Raw genomic sequence first — 16,367 nt, forward strand, 5'->3', positions numbered from 1 at the left:
GCAAAACAAAAGGTTGACAAAGTTTTGGGTTCCAGCCAATGGCAGAGCCAGGGTTTAGGGAGGGGGGCAGGGAAGTCAGCTGCCCTGGGCCAGGTTATCTGAGGGTTGACCATACCTCTTTCTCTTCCTAACCACCGGAACCAAAATCAGTTTACTTGACCACAACCCCTTGGAGTGAGATGCACAGTCTTGACGAGGTATAGTGTGGGCTTGGCCTAGGTAGTCAAAGCCATTAACATCACAAGATGAGGAACTGATTCCACTGACAACCTGGGGAACCGGAAGAGCCTACCACTCCCCGCTGGGTCCTCTCCGTCTGTCTCAGACGCCCAGGAGCTCCCATCTGCTGTGTGCTCTGTGTGCTCTAACAACTGTCTTCACCTGACTTGTTCCTGAGGGCCTGTGCATTCGAACCATAGATTTGTGCAAGCCCTAACATCAAAGGGCCACAGCTGTGTAGACCGGGATCCTCCATTTCCATCCCCAGGAGCTGAGAAAATGCAAAATAACCCCACATTGAGCAAATGACAAGACTATTATTTTTCACAGTTTGATATGATTATCTAGCATAGCGCCACTGATTAGTCTGCAGAAGTGTCAGAACACTGGGGACTGTGGCCCACAGAACAGACTCAGGGGAAGCCTTGCTACCCTAACCTCCTGCTGTTTTGTACCTTGGGAAAGGTACCTGCAGAATGCTGATTTCTGTTGACTTAGCATCATCTTCATTATCACAATCGCTTTTACTTCATTTTCTTTGTTTAAAGGCTTCAGTTCCTTTTAAGATTTATTTTTGTTTCCTGAATATTTTTTTCTGAACTATCTGCTATACCTTCCACAACCAAACTATGTTGAAATTTTATTTCAATACTATGACAAAAACACGTTTCACACTAAAATATTCACGCATCCACAGTGCACAAGCTTGCAGTTCTAAAGTAGAATGAGGAAAAAAAATCAAAATTTCTATACAAAGGGCTGGCTTTTCCCTTCTCCCCCCTCCCATCCCCCTTAGAGTTTCTGTATTTTTTTTTTCCCCCCACTTGGTTTCCAATCCAGGAAAGTTGTGTTATGACTCCAGACAGCAGGTTGTTTTTTTTTTTTTCTCTTTTGTTTCTACAAATGCTGCCTAAGTGAACAGAAGGCCGATGTTATTTTACTTCAACAGACTTCCAAAAAAAGACACTAATTCCCTGAAGCACACATGCTCTTCCGCTCAAATCTAGATTCTGGGCTCAAAAGGAAATTGTACGTATATATTTTATTTGGCTTTCTACAAAAAAGGGGATGTTTGGGGTAAAAATGTGTGTTCACCAAGACCAGCCCCAACTATACAATCTTCTCTGCTTCATTCAACAAAGCCTAAGAGTCCTTCAAAAGGAAGGACAGGGATGCCTGGGGAGCAGATCCTTTTCACAGATACAGGCAGGTGGTAGCTAATCAGAAGTGGTCTAACCCCCTAGGAGACAAAAAAGAACTGAAAACCCGAAAGCAAAACCATTCCAGAACGAGATGGATTTTCACCTGAGTCGCACACAGGCAAAAATTTCAAATCAGAAAGGGGGGAAGAGCCACTGTAAACAATCAGATTTCGTGAAGCTGTCCTGTGATGATCCTACACCCCTAGGCAGTACTTGTAACTTAAAAAAAAGGCAGCTATTTTACATGGACATTGAAACACAACTGAAGTCAAACATTTGTCAACTTGTAAACACTGGAAAGCAAAGTTGGCAGAAAGGTAAAAAAAAGAAGGAAAAAGAAAAGGAAAGGAAAAGAAATCCGAATACTGCAAATTGAGATCTACCCCCAGAAGCTGCAATTTGGCATTCTTCCTACAAAACAAGAGTCTATGTGGGAATTGAATTCAGCTAGAAAGGGTGACACACTTTGCATACTGAACAAATACAAAGTGAACAGAAATTATAACTTATTTATGAGGTTTTACAGAGTTCAAACTCGACTGAAAGTATAAAAATAAACTTGGACTTTGTTCATTCGGTTAGTCTTAGTGTCTGGAAGTATTTCTCTGAACCTGGTCTGTGCCAGTTGGGCAACACCAAGTGCGGTCTTCCTGAACCTAGATTTTTTTTTTTTTCTGAGCTTCCTAGATTCTTAATTTGGGGTCCTTTTGTTTGATTTTTAAATGGTTTCAGGGAACAGAGAGTCCTAGTTTGGCTGTGGGTTTCACCTTTTTGTCTCATTTTCTTACAAGTGAGTGCACAACAAAGGAACCCTTTCTATAAATCTATAAAAAGGAGATCCCACGTTGATCTGCTTAGTTTTTTTTTTTTTTAAAGGCAAAAGACACTAAAGGAATGAGATGTGTGTTTGTGTGTGTGTGTGTGTGTGTGTGTGTGTGTGTGTGTGTGTATGAGATATTGGAGATGCTCTGGTGAAGCTGTTGTGTCACTTTTTATTTTGATCTTTGCTGGTATCTCGTCACCCATCATGCTTTGCTCTCGTTCTCCTTTGTTTGTGTGGCATCGTTGGGGACCGTCTTGACTTCGGCTGGCGCTGGCTTCGTTTCTGTCTCCTGGCACTCCGGCTTTGCTTCTACAGGACCCTTCCTGCGGAGAATCAGGAAAACAGCACTGAGACCACGGTCTGCAGTAACGCACCCTCTGGCCAGTTCCTCAAAGGGGGCTCCAGTTAGAGCACTGGTCTCCAAACTCAGCTGCACGTCAGGATCACCTGGCATCTCTAAAAATCACTGATGCCTGGGCTGTGTCCCCAGAAATCCTGATTTAATTGGTCTGAACGTGGTGACTTTTAAAAGCACCCAAGTGGTTCTAACTTGCAGCCAAAGTGGAGAACCTCTGAATCAGCGGAAGGAGCCCTTCCGGCCCTAATCTGATGCAGGGCCTTCAGCTTTACCTGGGGTGGTGCAAGTGCAGCAGGTGCAGCCTTTTCCTCACCCTGCATGGCTGCAGCGGCCCAGCTTGGTATGAATCATGTATGTTGGGCTCCCTGGTACTGATTCCGGAGGGCCCTCTGCAAACCACCTGTTCTTGCCTGTCCTCGCCCCCCCACCTCTGTGCTCTGCCTTTCCTGGTGATGCCTCTATGGCTTGCCCGGGCAGGGTAAGAAAATGCTCTGTTACTGAGGCAGCTTTCCATGGGAGTCGGGTGAGAGGCCAGAGTGGGCTGCCGGCCTGCAGGGGAGCTGAGTGGGGTGGAGTGGGCGGGGCTGTCCTTTTATTTTCTGACAGATTCAGGGCTCCTGGTGAGGGTCCCCTTGCTGCTCTTGGTGGCAGCACCTCTGCTTATCTGGGAGCAGCCACAGGAGCCTCTATAAAAGCCTCTGTCTGACTCTGCCTCTATCAGTCCCAAGAGTGAGAATCTGGTTTAAGGACGCACCAGAGCAGACTCAGACCCCAGCCCCAGCTGGTGCCCCTGCATTTTGGCCTCACACTGAAGAAACCTGTAAGCTGAAGGACCTGGCCTCGAACTTGGAAGACCCAGCGGTCACTCAGTGCTTGGGAGCTCTGCGTCTTCCCAGTCACTCAAGGGCAGGAGAAGCAAGGGTGGGTGTGTCGGTTGGAGTGTGACGGGGCCTTCTGGACCACACAGAGCCTCTCCCCACACGAGCCTCAGGGTCTGCCTCCTTACTTCCCGAATACCCGTGCCATTCTGCTGGGGACTCGGCCTTGCCCTGGATGACACACTGCCTGCGGGCCCCAGGGTGGCCGATCAGGGCACCTTGACCTCCTTTAGCTCACTTCCCAAGCTACGCTCATCCGTGGCCCGAATGCAAAGGCTCCTGCAGGGACGACAGACGCCACTGCTAGGACGATAAGGATAAAACCTAATTAACGTGGCCTAATTAGTCAGCAGGCGGCTGCCTGCCGGGCCTGCTGCCTGTGCCCACGCTCTGCCTCGGCCCAGCCCCTGGCTGACAGTCGCCTCGGAGAAGCTCTGGAGTAGGCTGAAGACACATCTAACAGGGAGGACACAGCACAAACGCACACCACCACGGGACACCCCCCGACGACAGTGGACAGAGAGAGGCCGTACTCGGTCTTGGCTGGCGCAGGAGGAACAGCGCCGTCGGCCGTGGAAGGAGCAAGCTCAGGGGCTTGTCCACTGGCCCCGGCGGCGGGAGCAGGAGAGCCCAGGGCTGCAAAAACATCCTTTGCAAGGTCAATATCTGGGGTCTTGAAGTTCCCTTCATCCATTTTAAAGTCCTCGCCCTGGGCAGGGTTTGTGGTGCTGATGGAGGCCGCCTCGCTCTTCGGGCTGGCGAGGGCCCTGGCTGCCTCGGCTGGGCTCTTCGCAGTGCCGGGCTGGGTGGGCTCAGGGTCCGGACCTTTGGTGCCGGGAGCCTCCTGCTTGGCCTGGGGGACTTCTGGGGTGGGGGTCGTCGGTGCCACCGCTAGGGGACCGGCTGCCCCTGCCGGGGGGGGTACCGGCTTGCTGGCCGGAGGGGCCTTGGGGGCCTCGCCTGCACTGGCAGGGGCGCTGGGGCTGAGCACGGCCCCCTGGTTTGCCAGGACGCTAGAGGACAGGTTGCTGGCGGCGGGGGCTGAGGTTGGGGGGTCGCTCAGGTCAACGAGGGGGGCGACCTTGGGGGCTGAGGCTGGGGGCGGGGAGGTGGCGGCGGCACCGGGCCCCTTGGAAGGGGTGGCCTGGCCGGCGGGCACAGAGTTTGAATCAGGGGTGGCCGTGGCCACGGGGGCGATACTGGAGGTGAGGGTGGTGGTCTCACTGGTGGGGCTGTTCTGAGCAGTGGCAAAGGTTTCGGTGATAGTGTCAGAGTTAGCGGTGACGGTGGTGACAGAAGGCAGCATGTCCTCAACAGTGGCTGTGGTGTCAGCAGGCAGCCTGTGGGGAGGACAGGAAGTAGAAGAGATAGACGATGAAGCTGAGACGGACAGAGAAGCCGGGAAGGGCGGAGGCCAAGGCGGGGGCCGGGGGCTGGCATGCGGGGGACGCACAGGCATGGACACAGGCCCACAGAGAGAGGAGGACGCGAGAGGAAGCACACGCCCAGGCGGGCAGAAGAGGACACAGGAGACAACAGAGAACTCGGCAGTCTAACAGGGCCTGTCACCTTCCTCCCTGCTGACTCCCCTCCCGATCTGCACGGGGCTCCCTTCCCTACGGCCCTGGCGGCCCTTTCGGACCCCTGCCTGCATCTCGACTCAGGGAGAGGCCAGCTGGAGCTCAGCGTCCACCACCGCAGGCATCATAGGTCCCTGGGGAATTGGGCCCACCTGCCCCGGAGACGAAGAGGGCTCCACGTGGTCCCTCAGGGCTGTGGGTGGTCCAGCCAGAGATTTTGTGCTTCCATGAAACTCCATTTCCTTCAAACCCACAGGACCCATGATACCCACGTGGTCATTACCATCACAGCTGGATGTGGCTTCTGACCGAGGGTCCCCAAGGCTTCTGAGACCAGGAGAACCAGGGAGCTTTTACCAGGGCCCCAGCTTCCCTTGCCCTTTTAGGAAGAATGCAGAAAACCCTAGAATTCTTGGAAATCCTAAACAGAATCTGCTAAGCTCAGCCTCTCTCAATGAAGTTTTGTCTCCTTAAGCCATTTCCAGAATGTGTGTGTGACCTGGGCACAGGGTCTAGGGATCCCACGTACGCACGGAGGCTTTAAGGCATCCACAGCCACCCAGGTAGAATCAAGAATGCCTCGTGTCTAGGGAGAGAGTGGGGTCAGGCGCTCCTGGCCCAGCACTCCAGAATTCTGGCCTGCCATGCTCGGCGGGGAGCCGTGGGTGGGAAGCATGGAGCTGTGCGTAGGGTGATGCGGTGGGTGTGAGGCTCTGTTGAGGAGGTGGCAGCCCGACCCGCCCACGTACTCGGGCTCCGTCAGCGGCGTGGTCTCGTTGGGCTCTGTGTGTTTCCCTCCGTCGTGGTTTGGGGTCCGCTCCTCCTCAGTTCGCACCTCCACGATGGGTTCCTTGGACTCATCTTTCCTGTGGAGACAGCTCTGCTGGCTCCATCCCAGGGAGCTGGGGGATGCAGGGGGCTCCCGGGGAAGCCAGCTACAGCTCAGGCACCTGTGCCTGGCCCGAGGCTGGGGGGTGGGGGGGCAGTGGGATCCAGAACCAGAGTCAAGTGCGGCATCTCAGCCCCCGCTCTCGCTAGCTGTGTGACCTGCTCACCCATACCTCCGTTTCCTCACCTGGAAAATGGGGCAAATAACAGTTTCTACCTTGCCTAGACGTTATGAACATTAACTGAGATAATGGATATAAAGTGCTTAGCACAGTGCCTGGCACAGTTCAGTGCTCAAGTCATCTATATTCGTATACACGTAAGTATGTACGCGTATGTGTATGTGTATACGTAAGTACGAACACGGATAAGTATATGATGTATATATAAGTATACGTGTACGTATATGTACGTATGTATACGTGTAAGTATATGATGTATGTATACGTATAAGTGTATACGTATATGTAAGTACATACGTGTATAAGTATAGCTATACGTATATGTAAGTAAAACATGTATACGTATGTGTATATGCATGTACATACATGTATAAGTATATGATATATGTATATGTATATACAGTGCCTGGCATGGGGTGGTGCTAACAACTTATTTCCTTGCTCCGTCCCTTCTCGCCTTGCTCCACCTCAGCCCCACCCAGTGACAGTTTGTGAAGGTTCCTGCTATTTGGCTCAGGATCTGTTTCTCCACAGATGCTGGAGCACATCCTCCAGGAGGATGCTGGATCGTCCTCCAGGAGGACAGGTATTTTCATCTGCTTTGTTCACTGCTGTCCCCTAACGCCTGGGGATGGTGCCGTGCCCGTAGTGGCTGCGCCATAAATATTTGTTGAATGATGGATGTATGAACGGCAGCAAGGCAAGTGTGTCTCTCAAATGCTGACCCCTCCCTGGTAGCTCCCCTCCAGGCTTAGCTCTGACAATTCCCCTCATTTTGACCTACGTAGGGATTTCAAACGTCTATGCGATTCTAGTTGTGGGGTTGGGTCCAGGTGTCTGCTTTTTAAACAGGTACCCCTGAAGACCCTGCTTTGAGAGACAGTTCTCTAATGCTCTGCTCCCCTCGGGGTTTCCAATGGGGAAGCTGAGGTGGCTCCCTTGCTGGGCCCCAGGCCGGGGCAGAGTCTAGCACTCCGCAGCAGCGGGTGGGTCTGCACTCACGAGAAGGCGGCTTTGCCCTCCTCCATGTCCTTGCCCTTGGCTCCAGGCCCGGCTTTTCCGCACAGGTTGACGGCGATGCACATGAGCAGGCCACACTTGTTCAGGAAGTAGCAGGTGACGTCCACGGCCACCAGGAGCAGAACGAAGGTGACGACAAGGATGCCCACGATGGCGCCCGTGCTCAGGCCTGAGGTGGGGCTGCCGTTGGCTTGGTGGGGAGGGAGAGAGGGATGGTGTTGGTTAGTACGCTGAGATGCAGACCTGGACCTGCCGAGCAACAGCCCTGGGGGTGGGGTAGAGCCCACAGGACGGCTGTGGCATCTGTGTTCAGAGTGACACTTTCCCTGGGGCCTTTTTACCCCCAGGTGTTGAGACAACAGGGTCTCTTTCTATCTTCAAGAGGGAGGGATGGCAGCCTCCTCTTATAGACCAGGGGACAAGGGCACAAGGCACCCACAAGTCAGGAGGAGACTGGGCACTGTGTCTCCATCCCTGCTCTCAACCCACACTCAGCTGGTCTCCCCGTGAGCCCTGGGAGCTGCCAGGGACAGGGTCCCAGATGGGGCGACAGAGGGTTCCCAGGGCTTCCTTTGGGCTTGTGGTGACGTCAGGCACAACAAGATGCCCCGTGCACCTCCGCGCTTCCTTCCCCCTCTTTAGGAGCCGCTCCAGAGGATCCCGACTTTGGACCACATCCTTCTTCATTGCACCAGGAAGACGAATGAAGCTCACTTACTCTGGAGATATAGGGGCCTCGCCAGGCCCAGAGGGCAAGGTGGACGGTCTGGGAATACTCACCATCTGGGAGCCAGGCACGCTTGGATCAGATTTCAGGAAACCCAGCCGACTCACCCAGAGATGCACGCATGCACGCACGACAGGCTCACTCACACAGGACACGTGCCCACCACAGACGGACACACATTCTCACCTCTGAGCAGCACCCAGCATCCCCGCTCTAGCTGGACTCACTTGAATGACTCAACCTCTGTGTCTTACTCCCTGGTGTCCATCTAGAATCCCCTGGGGGCCCTGGGCTATTGATGGTATCACAGAAGGACCCCAGGCTCGGCTCCATCGGACCCCCTCGTGATGGGTGCTAGGTGCCTGTGGTGGACCCCTGACCGCTTGGTGATTCCCACCAGCATCTGGGAGGCGGAAGGCTGCGCTGGGGGAAGCAAGGACCCATGCGGAGCTCTGTGGAAGCCAGTGTGGAAACCATGACCCCAGGCTGAAAAGTGGGTACGCTGCTTCATTTTTCTTCTTCTGGAAGGACAGGGTTCCAGAAGGGGCAGCCCCATCGTACCACCAGACCTTGTCTGAAGCTTCCTGTGTCCTCTGGACCCACTGGGGTCACCCAGGCCTATTGACTGGAGGCAGGAACTGTGGCCAACACAACCTGGGTCTCACTGGGCCTTTGCTGAATCTGGGCCAGGCTCAGGGGCCTCTGGCCACATCACGTGCCAAATGATGGAAAGAACAGGTAACTCAAGGTGACAGAGATGGGCCACACACTCTGTCTCCCTGTGGTTTGTGCTCCTGGGAGGCCCTCTGTGTGTCCCAGGGGCCCTGCTCAGGCATGGCGGGGCTCCTTCAACTGCTGTCCTATTCTGATGGCCCTTATTTCTAACTTCAATTCAGGGTATAGGCCACCGGCCAGCACATAAGAGACGACCACTCACAACCTAACTCCTGGCACCCAGGGCTCAGCTGGGCCTGCGCCGCAGGAGCCTCCTAGGATCTTGAATATTCATTTTTGGCTCCTTGGGACCTTGTTCTTGCTTCCCAGCCCCTCCTCAGGCTCCCCCACTGGTCCCTTTCAACCCCACACTGAAGACACAGCCTGTTCCCCAGGAAGGCCCGAGTCTGGCAACGGGCTCCATGCTCAGAGGACCCAGCTCTGGTCACTCTGTCTCTGGGCTTTGGCAGCAGGAAACCGGCCACGGGTCCCTGCGGTCAGCTAGAGCCGGTCTTCTCCCCAGTAGCACACCATCCACTCTGCTTCCCCGTGGTGCTCACACATCCACACACAAAAGCAAAGAAAGACATGCAGGCCTTCCTGGTCTTCAGAATACCAAAGCTGCTTCCCTGAACAGGGAAGAAATACGGCCTTGGGCTTCCTCCCCATCCCATGACTCAGGGCTGGAGGCCACCTGACACCCGTACCCAATAGGTGTTAATTGTCTACTTCCTGCAGAAGGAGCCTAAGGTATGTCTGTGGGGAAAGAATGTCTGTATTTTTGGACTCAAAGGCACTAACACCATGTTCTGAGGTTTATACATAAATACGGTTTTAGGGAACTAGTCATGTCTCTAAGGAAGAAAAATAAACCACTGCAAAGCTGCTCCGTGTGGGAGAAGCAGCCGTTATCCACCTGTGCTCTGGGCTCAGCAGACCCATCAGAGGGCTGCACTGCTCTGAAGGCCAAGGCCAACACCTCCAAGGGCCAGGAGGGCAACGAGACTGATAGAAAACAGAAGGTAGGGCAATGGTCTTCTCTCTCATTTGATAGAAAATTCAAATTCTTTCCCTTAGTCTAAAAGGTGCTACACGTGCTGTGGGCTCTCCCACTCCTCTGAGCATCATAACTCAGGGCACTGAGCCCCGCCCCCCACCCCTGTGCTCCAGCCGGGAGCGCCTCCATTCTACCTGCTCACCACGCCCAGCCCGTTCCTGTCAGAGTGCCTGGCTGATGCCTTGCCTGGAACCCTCCAGCCCCGTCACCTTGTGGTGGCTCTTTGTTATCCTGCAGGTTCAGCTCAAATGTCACCTTCTTGCAGAGGTTCCCCCCTCCCCTGCCCCGATCTCTTATCTACTCAGGCACCTCTAGCCAGTACCTACCACATTACTCTGTTTTATTCTCTTCTTACCACTATCTGCCATTTTCTGTTCATTGACATGCTTTTTATCTGGCTGCCCCGCCCTCTAGAATATCCTGGCAGGTACCCTGTCTGTCTCTTGTCTCCCCAGCATCTAGGACAACCCAACTTACAAGAAACGTTCAAAGAATATTTGTTGAACAAAGGAACAGTGTTTAGCCTTGGAGATAAGAACACTGTCTCCAAATATTTAAAGGTGTGTCACGAGAAGGAAGTAGTCTTATTCAGTGTCCCTAGTGGATGGCAACTATGGGGGTAGGAGGCAAACTTGAGCTCACATGAGACAGAACTAACACACAAGAGCTATTTAAGTGTGGTGTGAGCTGCCTTGGAAGAGCTCCCTGTTGCCAGAGGCATTCAAGCAGAGACTGGAAAATCCCTTGGCCGGGATACCGTAATGCTCTGGATGAGTTTCCTGCACTGGGAAGAGCCTAGGATAGAGGATGTCTTCAGGTCCTCTTCAACTCTAAGAACCTGTCATTGCATGTGAGATGTCCTACAGTCCCCAGCACAGGGTACAGATTCCCTAATGTCCATGTCCTCCACAGTGTGTACTGAGCAGGACTTTTTCCTGCAAGACAATTGGTAGGTCCCATCTTTATTCATTGATTCTTACAATTTTATCTTTAGTTGAAAAATAAATACTTTTTAGCATAATGTTTCTCCACCTGCAGCAGAATTCCTGGGGTGCTCTGTTAAGAATTCAGATTCTGGGGATCCCCCATTCCACCAAGTCAGAATCTCTGGGGGTGAGGCTCAGGCTCAGGATTTGATGGAGCACCCCAGTGATTCTTATGCACCCCAGACTTTGAGGACCACTGTTTCTAAGTTTTCTGCCTGCATTACAATGAATAACAGCTGTTCCTATGACTCCCCACCCAAGGATGAGTTGTGCAGTCTTACCTGGTGGCCCTGACCTAACTGATGTACTGGATGGATGGAGAGAGAGCAAAGACTTATCCCCAAGGGACCACCCAGTTCACCATTAAGAGTCTAGACTTCCAGAGGAAGTGAGGTACCCCTCAAGCTGGAGAAAGGATGTGCGGAGCTTTTACAAAAAACTGTAAATAAAGGAAACACCGGATGCAAATGAAAGGGTATCCAAGTCAAGTCAACATTCATTACCTCTTGGCGGCTGTTACAGAATTGTTTAGTCCAGGAAACTAGAAGGACAAAGGTTATCTCCTGCATCCTGCTTAACATTTTACAAAAGGAAAAGAAAACAACTTCGGGGTCTATCTTTGCATGACCTTCCCCTGACCTCTCCTGGCTACCCCATCTGCACACCTGCATACCTAGAGTGCTTCTTGGGAGCAGCTCCTCCACAACCTCTGGGCTTCGAGCTGCGCTGAACGGTGGGGTTATGAAGCTGGGGCTGCCCATCCTCTGTGGTTCCTGGTCCGGGAGGTGTCGGCACTGAACACCTGGCTTGCCCAAGACTGAGACCTACAAGTGCCTATGCTCATAAATGCCTCAAAATGGGAAGATATCTCCCACCTTACAGTTGAGGGGGCCCGAGTCACTGTGTCGCGGGACATCAGTGCAGAAGTGTCCCCTCCTGCCTCCGACTCTCGGAACCATTAAGCTGAGGTTCTGGTTCACTCGTGTGCTTGTTCCTTCCTGGAATCTGCTGAATAGATGGCTGGTCTTGGGGCTTTCAGGAGGCATCCAATTAAGTGTGATTTTGAACAGAATAGGGCTTGCCAATGAGACCCTTCTCTTAGATTCTCTCTGTCACCACGTCACTCTGTGAAGCCTCTGATATGAAGTCGTGAAGGGAGCCGTGCAATCGGGAGAACTTGCAACAGAGTTGTGGTTCTGGTGGCCCAGAGTGTGCCCCTGATCCCAAGGTGACCACCTTCTGGCTCTGCAAAGGCACTTGCCCCTCGCCCTGTCTGCTGGGGAAAGTCCAAGGAGGCGGTGACCCACAGCAGCTCTTAGGAGAGCTGAGAAAACTGCATCACTCCTCATGAGGAAGGGAAAGCAATTCCTTTGGCTAGAACTCCACTCAGCAAGCTACGAGTTTGGGGTCCAATTTAAAGGGCTCTCTGGGGCAATCAAAGTAATCCAGGTACCTGTGAGGTGGAGGCAAAGGGATTTTGGCACTTTGTAGGATACACAACTATCAAATAAAATCCAAACACGCTGGTGAGTTCACATGAACTGTTATTTCCTTTAATAATGCGAAGGTGTAAACTTCATCAAGGCCTCGCTGATTATCTACACAACAATGTTAGCATTCTTATTAGTAGAAAAACGTGATCCACACCTGCCGTATAAATATTCCAAAAAACGAGCAGAGAAGCCCTGTGGCGTGTCGAGACTGGGCAGCACTGAGACAGGGCGCAGGGGCAGGGCGGCTGAGCGGGGCAGCGAGCGTTCCCTCCTTCAGGGCCTGTCTTAGGGGTTCCCGGCAGGGCTGAGGGCTGCAGCCACCATGAGAGAACTCAGTGTCCGGTGGGAGCGGGCGTGCCTGAATGCTGTCTCCCGAAGGGCATCCCTTACAAAACATGGGCCTGTCTGAATGGGGCCAATGCAATGACCCCAAAGTTGCTTCAGCTGAGGCCTGCTTGGCCCAGAATGAGCTGAGGGGACAGAGTCATGGATGTCAGGCCTCCCCACACTTCGGGCCAGGTCTTCAGAAACACAGACATAGGCCTTTGCCTATGGGACTGGGACCAGGGTGGGGCAGACCTCTGAGATGGGCACTCCTGGGTGAATATGCAACTTCTGCCGAAGACGATACCAAGAGCCTGCCGGGAGTCAGGGGACAGTGACGGGTGACCTGCGTGAGGACCACCTCTCCCTCCTTTGCCCTCCTAATGGCCCTGGGATTCTACGCCGGGCCCAGAGGCACCATGGGCCTCTTCTTGATACTCTGCCTTGTGCCTAAGAACCGTGTCTGCTCCTGCTGCTGTGGTGGGACGGGAGATCGGGGATCCCGGGGGAGAGGTTCATGGCGGGGCTGGAGGCCAACGGGGCTGGGGCGACAGGCGCTGCCTGGCTGAGCTGTTGGGACAGCTGTAGCCTGTGGCCTCCGGTGTGTGTACCTGACCCTCTAAACTGCCAGCGCTGGGGACACGGGCCTGTGCCCACTGACACGGGCAGCTCTGCCCTGCAGACCATAGGATCATTTGGATTCCCAAAGAGAAAGGCTCGTCTTTGAACATTAAAAAATAACAACAGAACCAAAAAGTAAAGAAACCAAAAAGAACAAAGATCAAACTTCTGTGGAAATGCTCAGAGATGAGATATGTGGAATGATATGTGACCACAACGGAGGGGGCAGTTTTTATTCAGGAGAAGGTACCCCCGAGCTCAGACACTGACGCCCCTGAGCAGGATTCACCCGAGTCTCTACGGGGAACTTTAACAAATGCACCTCACCTCCTCTCCTGGGCATGTCGTGGGGTACCCCCAACAGCAGAGGGGCAGCTGGCTTCCACCAGAATTTTTAAAATGTCACTGAAGCCACTGACCGACAGGGGGTCGGGGCACTCGGGCAGTATGACAGGTTGGCTGGGTTCCAATTTATGGGCACTCTGGGCTGGCTCTGCCTTGCGCTCTACTGAGCACATGTGGGGAGGGGGGCGCGACTCACGCCAGGCTCACAGTGGATGCTTCCAACCTGGGGGACTGATGCTTACGCGATAATGTGGGTCACAGTTGGGCCACATCCGCCAAGACACGAGGTCTGTGGCTGATCTGTAGCCATGCAGCAGGTATCACCCTGACTGGGAGACATGCACCTTCCAGAGCCCATAGGTGCTGGGCACGTCCTAGGGTGGCCCTGTTCACAGAGCCAGCGTCGGGTGCTGGTTATACTACCAGGACCAAAGCGCCTCCCAGGATGCTGGATCAGCCCCAGAAAATACTCAACAAATCCGAGTTCTTCCGCTGCATGGGCAACAGGGTGACTTACTTTGCCCATCATGCCAGCAAAATGCTCTGGCAAATCGCAGCAGGCTTACCAGGGGCACTTAAATGCGAGCGAAGCCAACTACTTATTGAAGGGCAGCAGAGGAGCACAGGGTTACAATGGGGACACGGGGTGATTTTAACAATCTGATGCAAGCTTTAGAGAGTACTTAGAAATCCTTCTCTGCTACATCATTTTCAGGTAAGAATCAAAAATGCAACCAGTAGCAGATGTGCAGAAACTTTTCTGTAAACCTAGTGTAATGGTTTTTTGTTGTTTTTTTTAATATATATTATATAGAGAGAGTTTAAAGAGAAGAGCTCCCAAACATTTTTATACTGCTATGAAAAAGGGGGCAAACTCCTTATGAAGTGGCACAAAAGTATCTGTGAAGGGTAATAAGTCTGGAGGTCCAGCTTTTTCCAATTGCCAAACCTTCCTCTTCCACAGAGAGCTTGGTGGTGTGGCCATGGCAGTCCTGACAGATTCTTCCAAAGGGGGCACTGATCATTGTCATAGGAACTGGGCTTTTAGGCAAATTTAGTTTTTTGGCATTCAAGTTCCTAACAGAGCAAGAGAAGAGTCACTGCAGAGAAAAGCAATGAGACAAAGGTGTAGGACGCGGAGGAGCCTCCCAAGGTCGCTGCAGGTGCCAAGCAATGGGTCCCCAGAGAGAATGTGGTTGTTTAAAAACAAATGTGGCAGTGGGGATGTCCCAGTGACGTCCAAGGTGATATGTGTGACGACAGACACAGGAAGGGGAGGGGGGAGGAGGAAAGAGAAGGAAGAGACAGAAACAGAGAAAAAAAAATAGATAAAAAGAAAAAAAGAATAGGTCAAATATAGAAAATGCAAGAATCAAAGGTTAATTCAACTTTGTAAATTAAACTGACAAAGGTTAGAGAAGAGTTCAGTGCGGTATTATCACCATAAGGCCAGTTCCGAAGCTCAGCAAGGCCAGAAGCAGCACAGCAGGGTGAATTCAGGGGTTAGGGGTCAGCGAGCAAATGAAACTAAAGTGAGAGAACAGAAGCCTCCACAGGCAAATACAAGAGTCTGATTAGGAAAGTGTTACCTTTGATAAGGGGAGGTCTCTAAGATGCAGTCAGGAGTCTCCCCACGGCCTTCTAGTCTCTAGAGCTTTTTACACATTGGGGTAGAGATGCATCTGATCACTGTAGTATGTGCAGCAAACTGTATGCAAGGATGGGGGCCACCTTTTCAGCAATAAATCGGACTCTTCTTCCTATTGTACAATCCCCCCACCCATAGCGCTCTTAAAGAGAATCTAGTTCTGCACCTCTCACCTCCACCACCCACTGACCAGAGAATTCCATCGTGAACGTACATCTCGTAATTCAGAGGTTTTATTCGCAGGTCCCAGAGAAGTCCAACCAAGCAACCTCCTTCTAAAACCTATGCAGTAGAGACCGAAGCCCTCTTGGGGAGGTGAGTAGCCCCTCCAACCCTCCCCTTTAACTGGAAGCCTGGGAGATTAGCCAGAAGGACTGTGACAACTCCGGTGGGCAGGACCCGGGGGACTGGTCTTCCCAGAATTTCTGTATCTGACATACAGTGGCCCCAACTTCTCCAACCCCAGAAGCTGATGCCACTGGCAGTACCCAGCCTGGGAATGCAGTGTGTCGGAATCACCACCTACGAAGTCTTACCCGAGGAAATAGATGCCAGGAGAAATCTCTCTCACTGCAAAGGAATCACTCAAGGCTTCTCACTCCCCCATCTCCTAAGTGCCCCATAAAAGCCGAGCAGATCTGGACACTCCCACCAGACTGTCAATTTCAGGGAAAAACTGACCCAAGAACGCAGAGAAAGAAGGGGCAGAGAATAGAGAGGGCCACCTCTATTTGGACAGCCTATGAAGCAGTCAGGAGAACATTGTTTACAGTCACAACCAGATGCCTTGGCTTCATCACTGACCACGTGACCAGTGCCTGCAGAGAGACACCCACCCTAGACTATGCTAAGGGGTCTCCCTGTCAATGCAGAGGGGAGGACCACGGACACTTCTCAGCTATGGCCGCCAATTCCCTGGGGGCCCGCACACATCTATCAGACACACACACTCATGCACAAACAACCATTGGGAAGCACATACTGATCTTACTTTGTTGCTGCTCGACTAACCCACTTCCACACACACAGCCCTGTGTCATAGTAGCCCATGTCCTTTCTGGCCTCTCTCCCTCTGGAAAGAGCAATCGTGATCACTGAACTGAGAGCTGGGGGCAAGCACTCTAGACAGGACAGGCATAATGGAGGCCAGACGAAGGCCACCGGGAGGTTGGAGCATCTTCCTACCACACTTGGACACTGCAGAGCGTTTATGGGGACCCCTCCACTAGGCTGCAGCTGTATGTTCTATGCCCACCTCTCCTGCCTGTGGTTGGCATCTGGCTGCTCTGGAAAAGCAGAGAG

At 52.6% G+C, this 16,367-nt stretch overlaps 1 protein-coding gene and 1 long non-coding RNA gene across 29 annotated transcripts in view; one reads left to right on the forward strand and one right to left on the reverse strand.

The window, feature by feature from the left end:
- Positions 1-1,242: 1,242 nt before the first annotated feature.
- The window catches only part of LOC309606410 (neural cell adhesion molecule 1), a 309,239-nt gene continuing 294,114 nt past the window's right edge, over positions 1,243-16,367 (reverse strand). For 12 of the 28 annotated variants that reach the window (XM_082343453.1, XM_082343452.1, XM_082343451.1 and 9 more), the window contains 4 exons: positions 7,133-7,340; positions 5,810-5,926; positions 4,014-4,820; positions 1,243-2,567 (listed from right to left, as the gene is read on the reverse strand). In XM_082343453.1, coding sequence (XP_082199579.1) covers positions 2,447-2,567; positions 4,014-4,820; positions 5,810-5,926; positions 7,133-7,340 — 1,253 coding nt within the window. In that variant the 3' untranslated portion in view covers positions 1,243-2,446. Of the gene's footprint in view, positions 2,568-4,013; positions 4,821-5,809; positions 5,927-7,132; positions 7,341-12,161; positions 14,575-16,367 lie in introns of those variants that run through there. The other 16 variants (XM_082343462.1, XM_082343460.1, XM_082343456.1 and 13 more) reach the window with 2 other exon arrangements.
- LOC309606498 lies at positions 7,357-13,240 on the forward strand. Its single transcript, XR_014231892.1, has 2 exons — positions 7,357-9,341; positions 9,430-13,240. It is a non-coding gene; the product is annotated as an uncharacterized lncRNA (long non-coding RNA).

The sequence above is a fragment of the Balaenoptera borealis genome (genome assembly GCF_965194805.1).
Source record: "Balaenoptera borealis genome assembly, chromosome: 11".
NCBI lineage: Eukaryota > Metazoa > Chordata > Mammalia > Artiodactyla > Balaenopteridae > Balaenoptera > Balaenoptera borealis.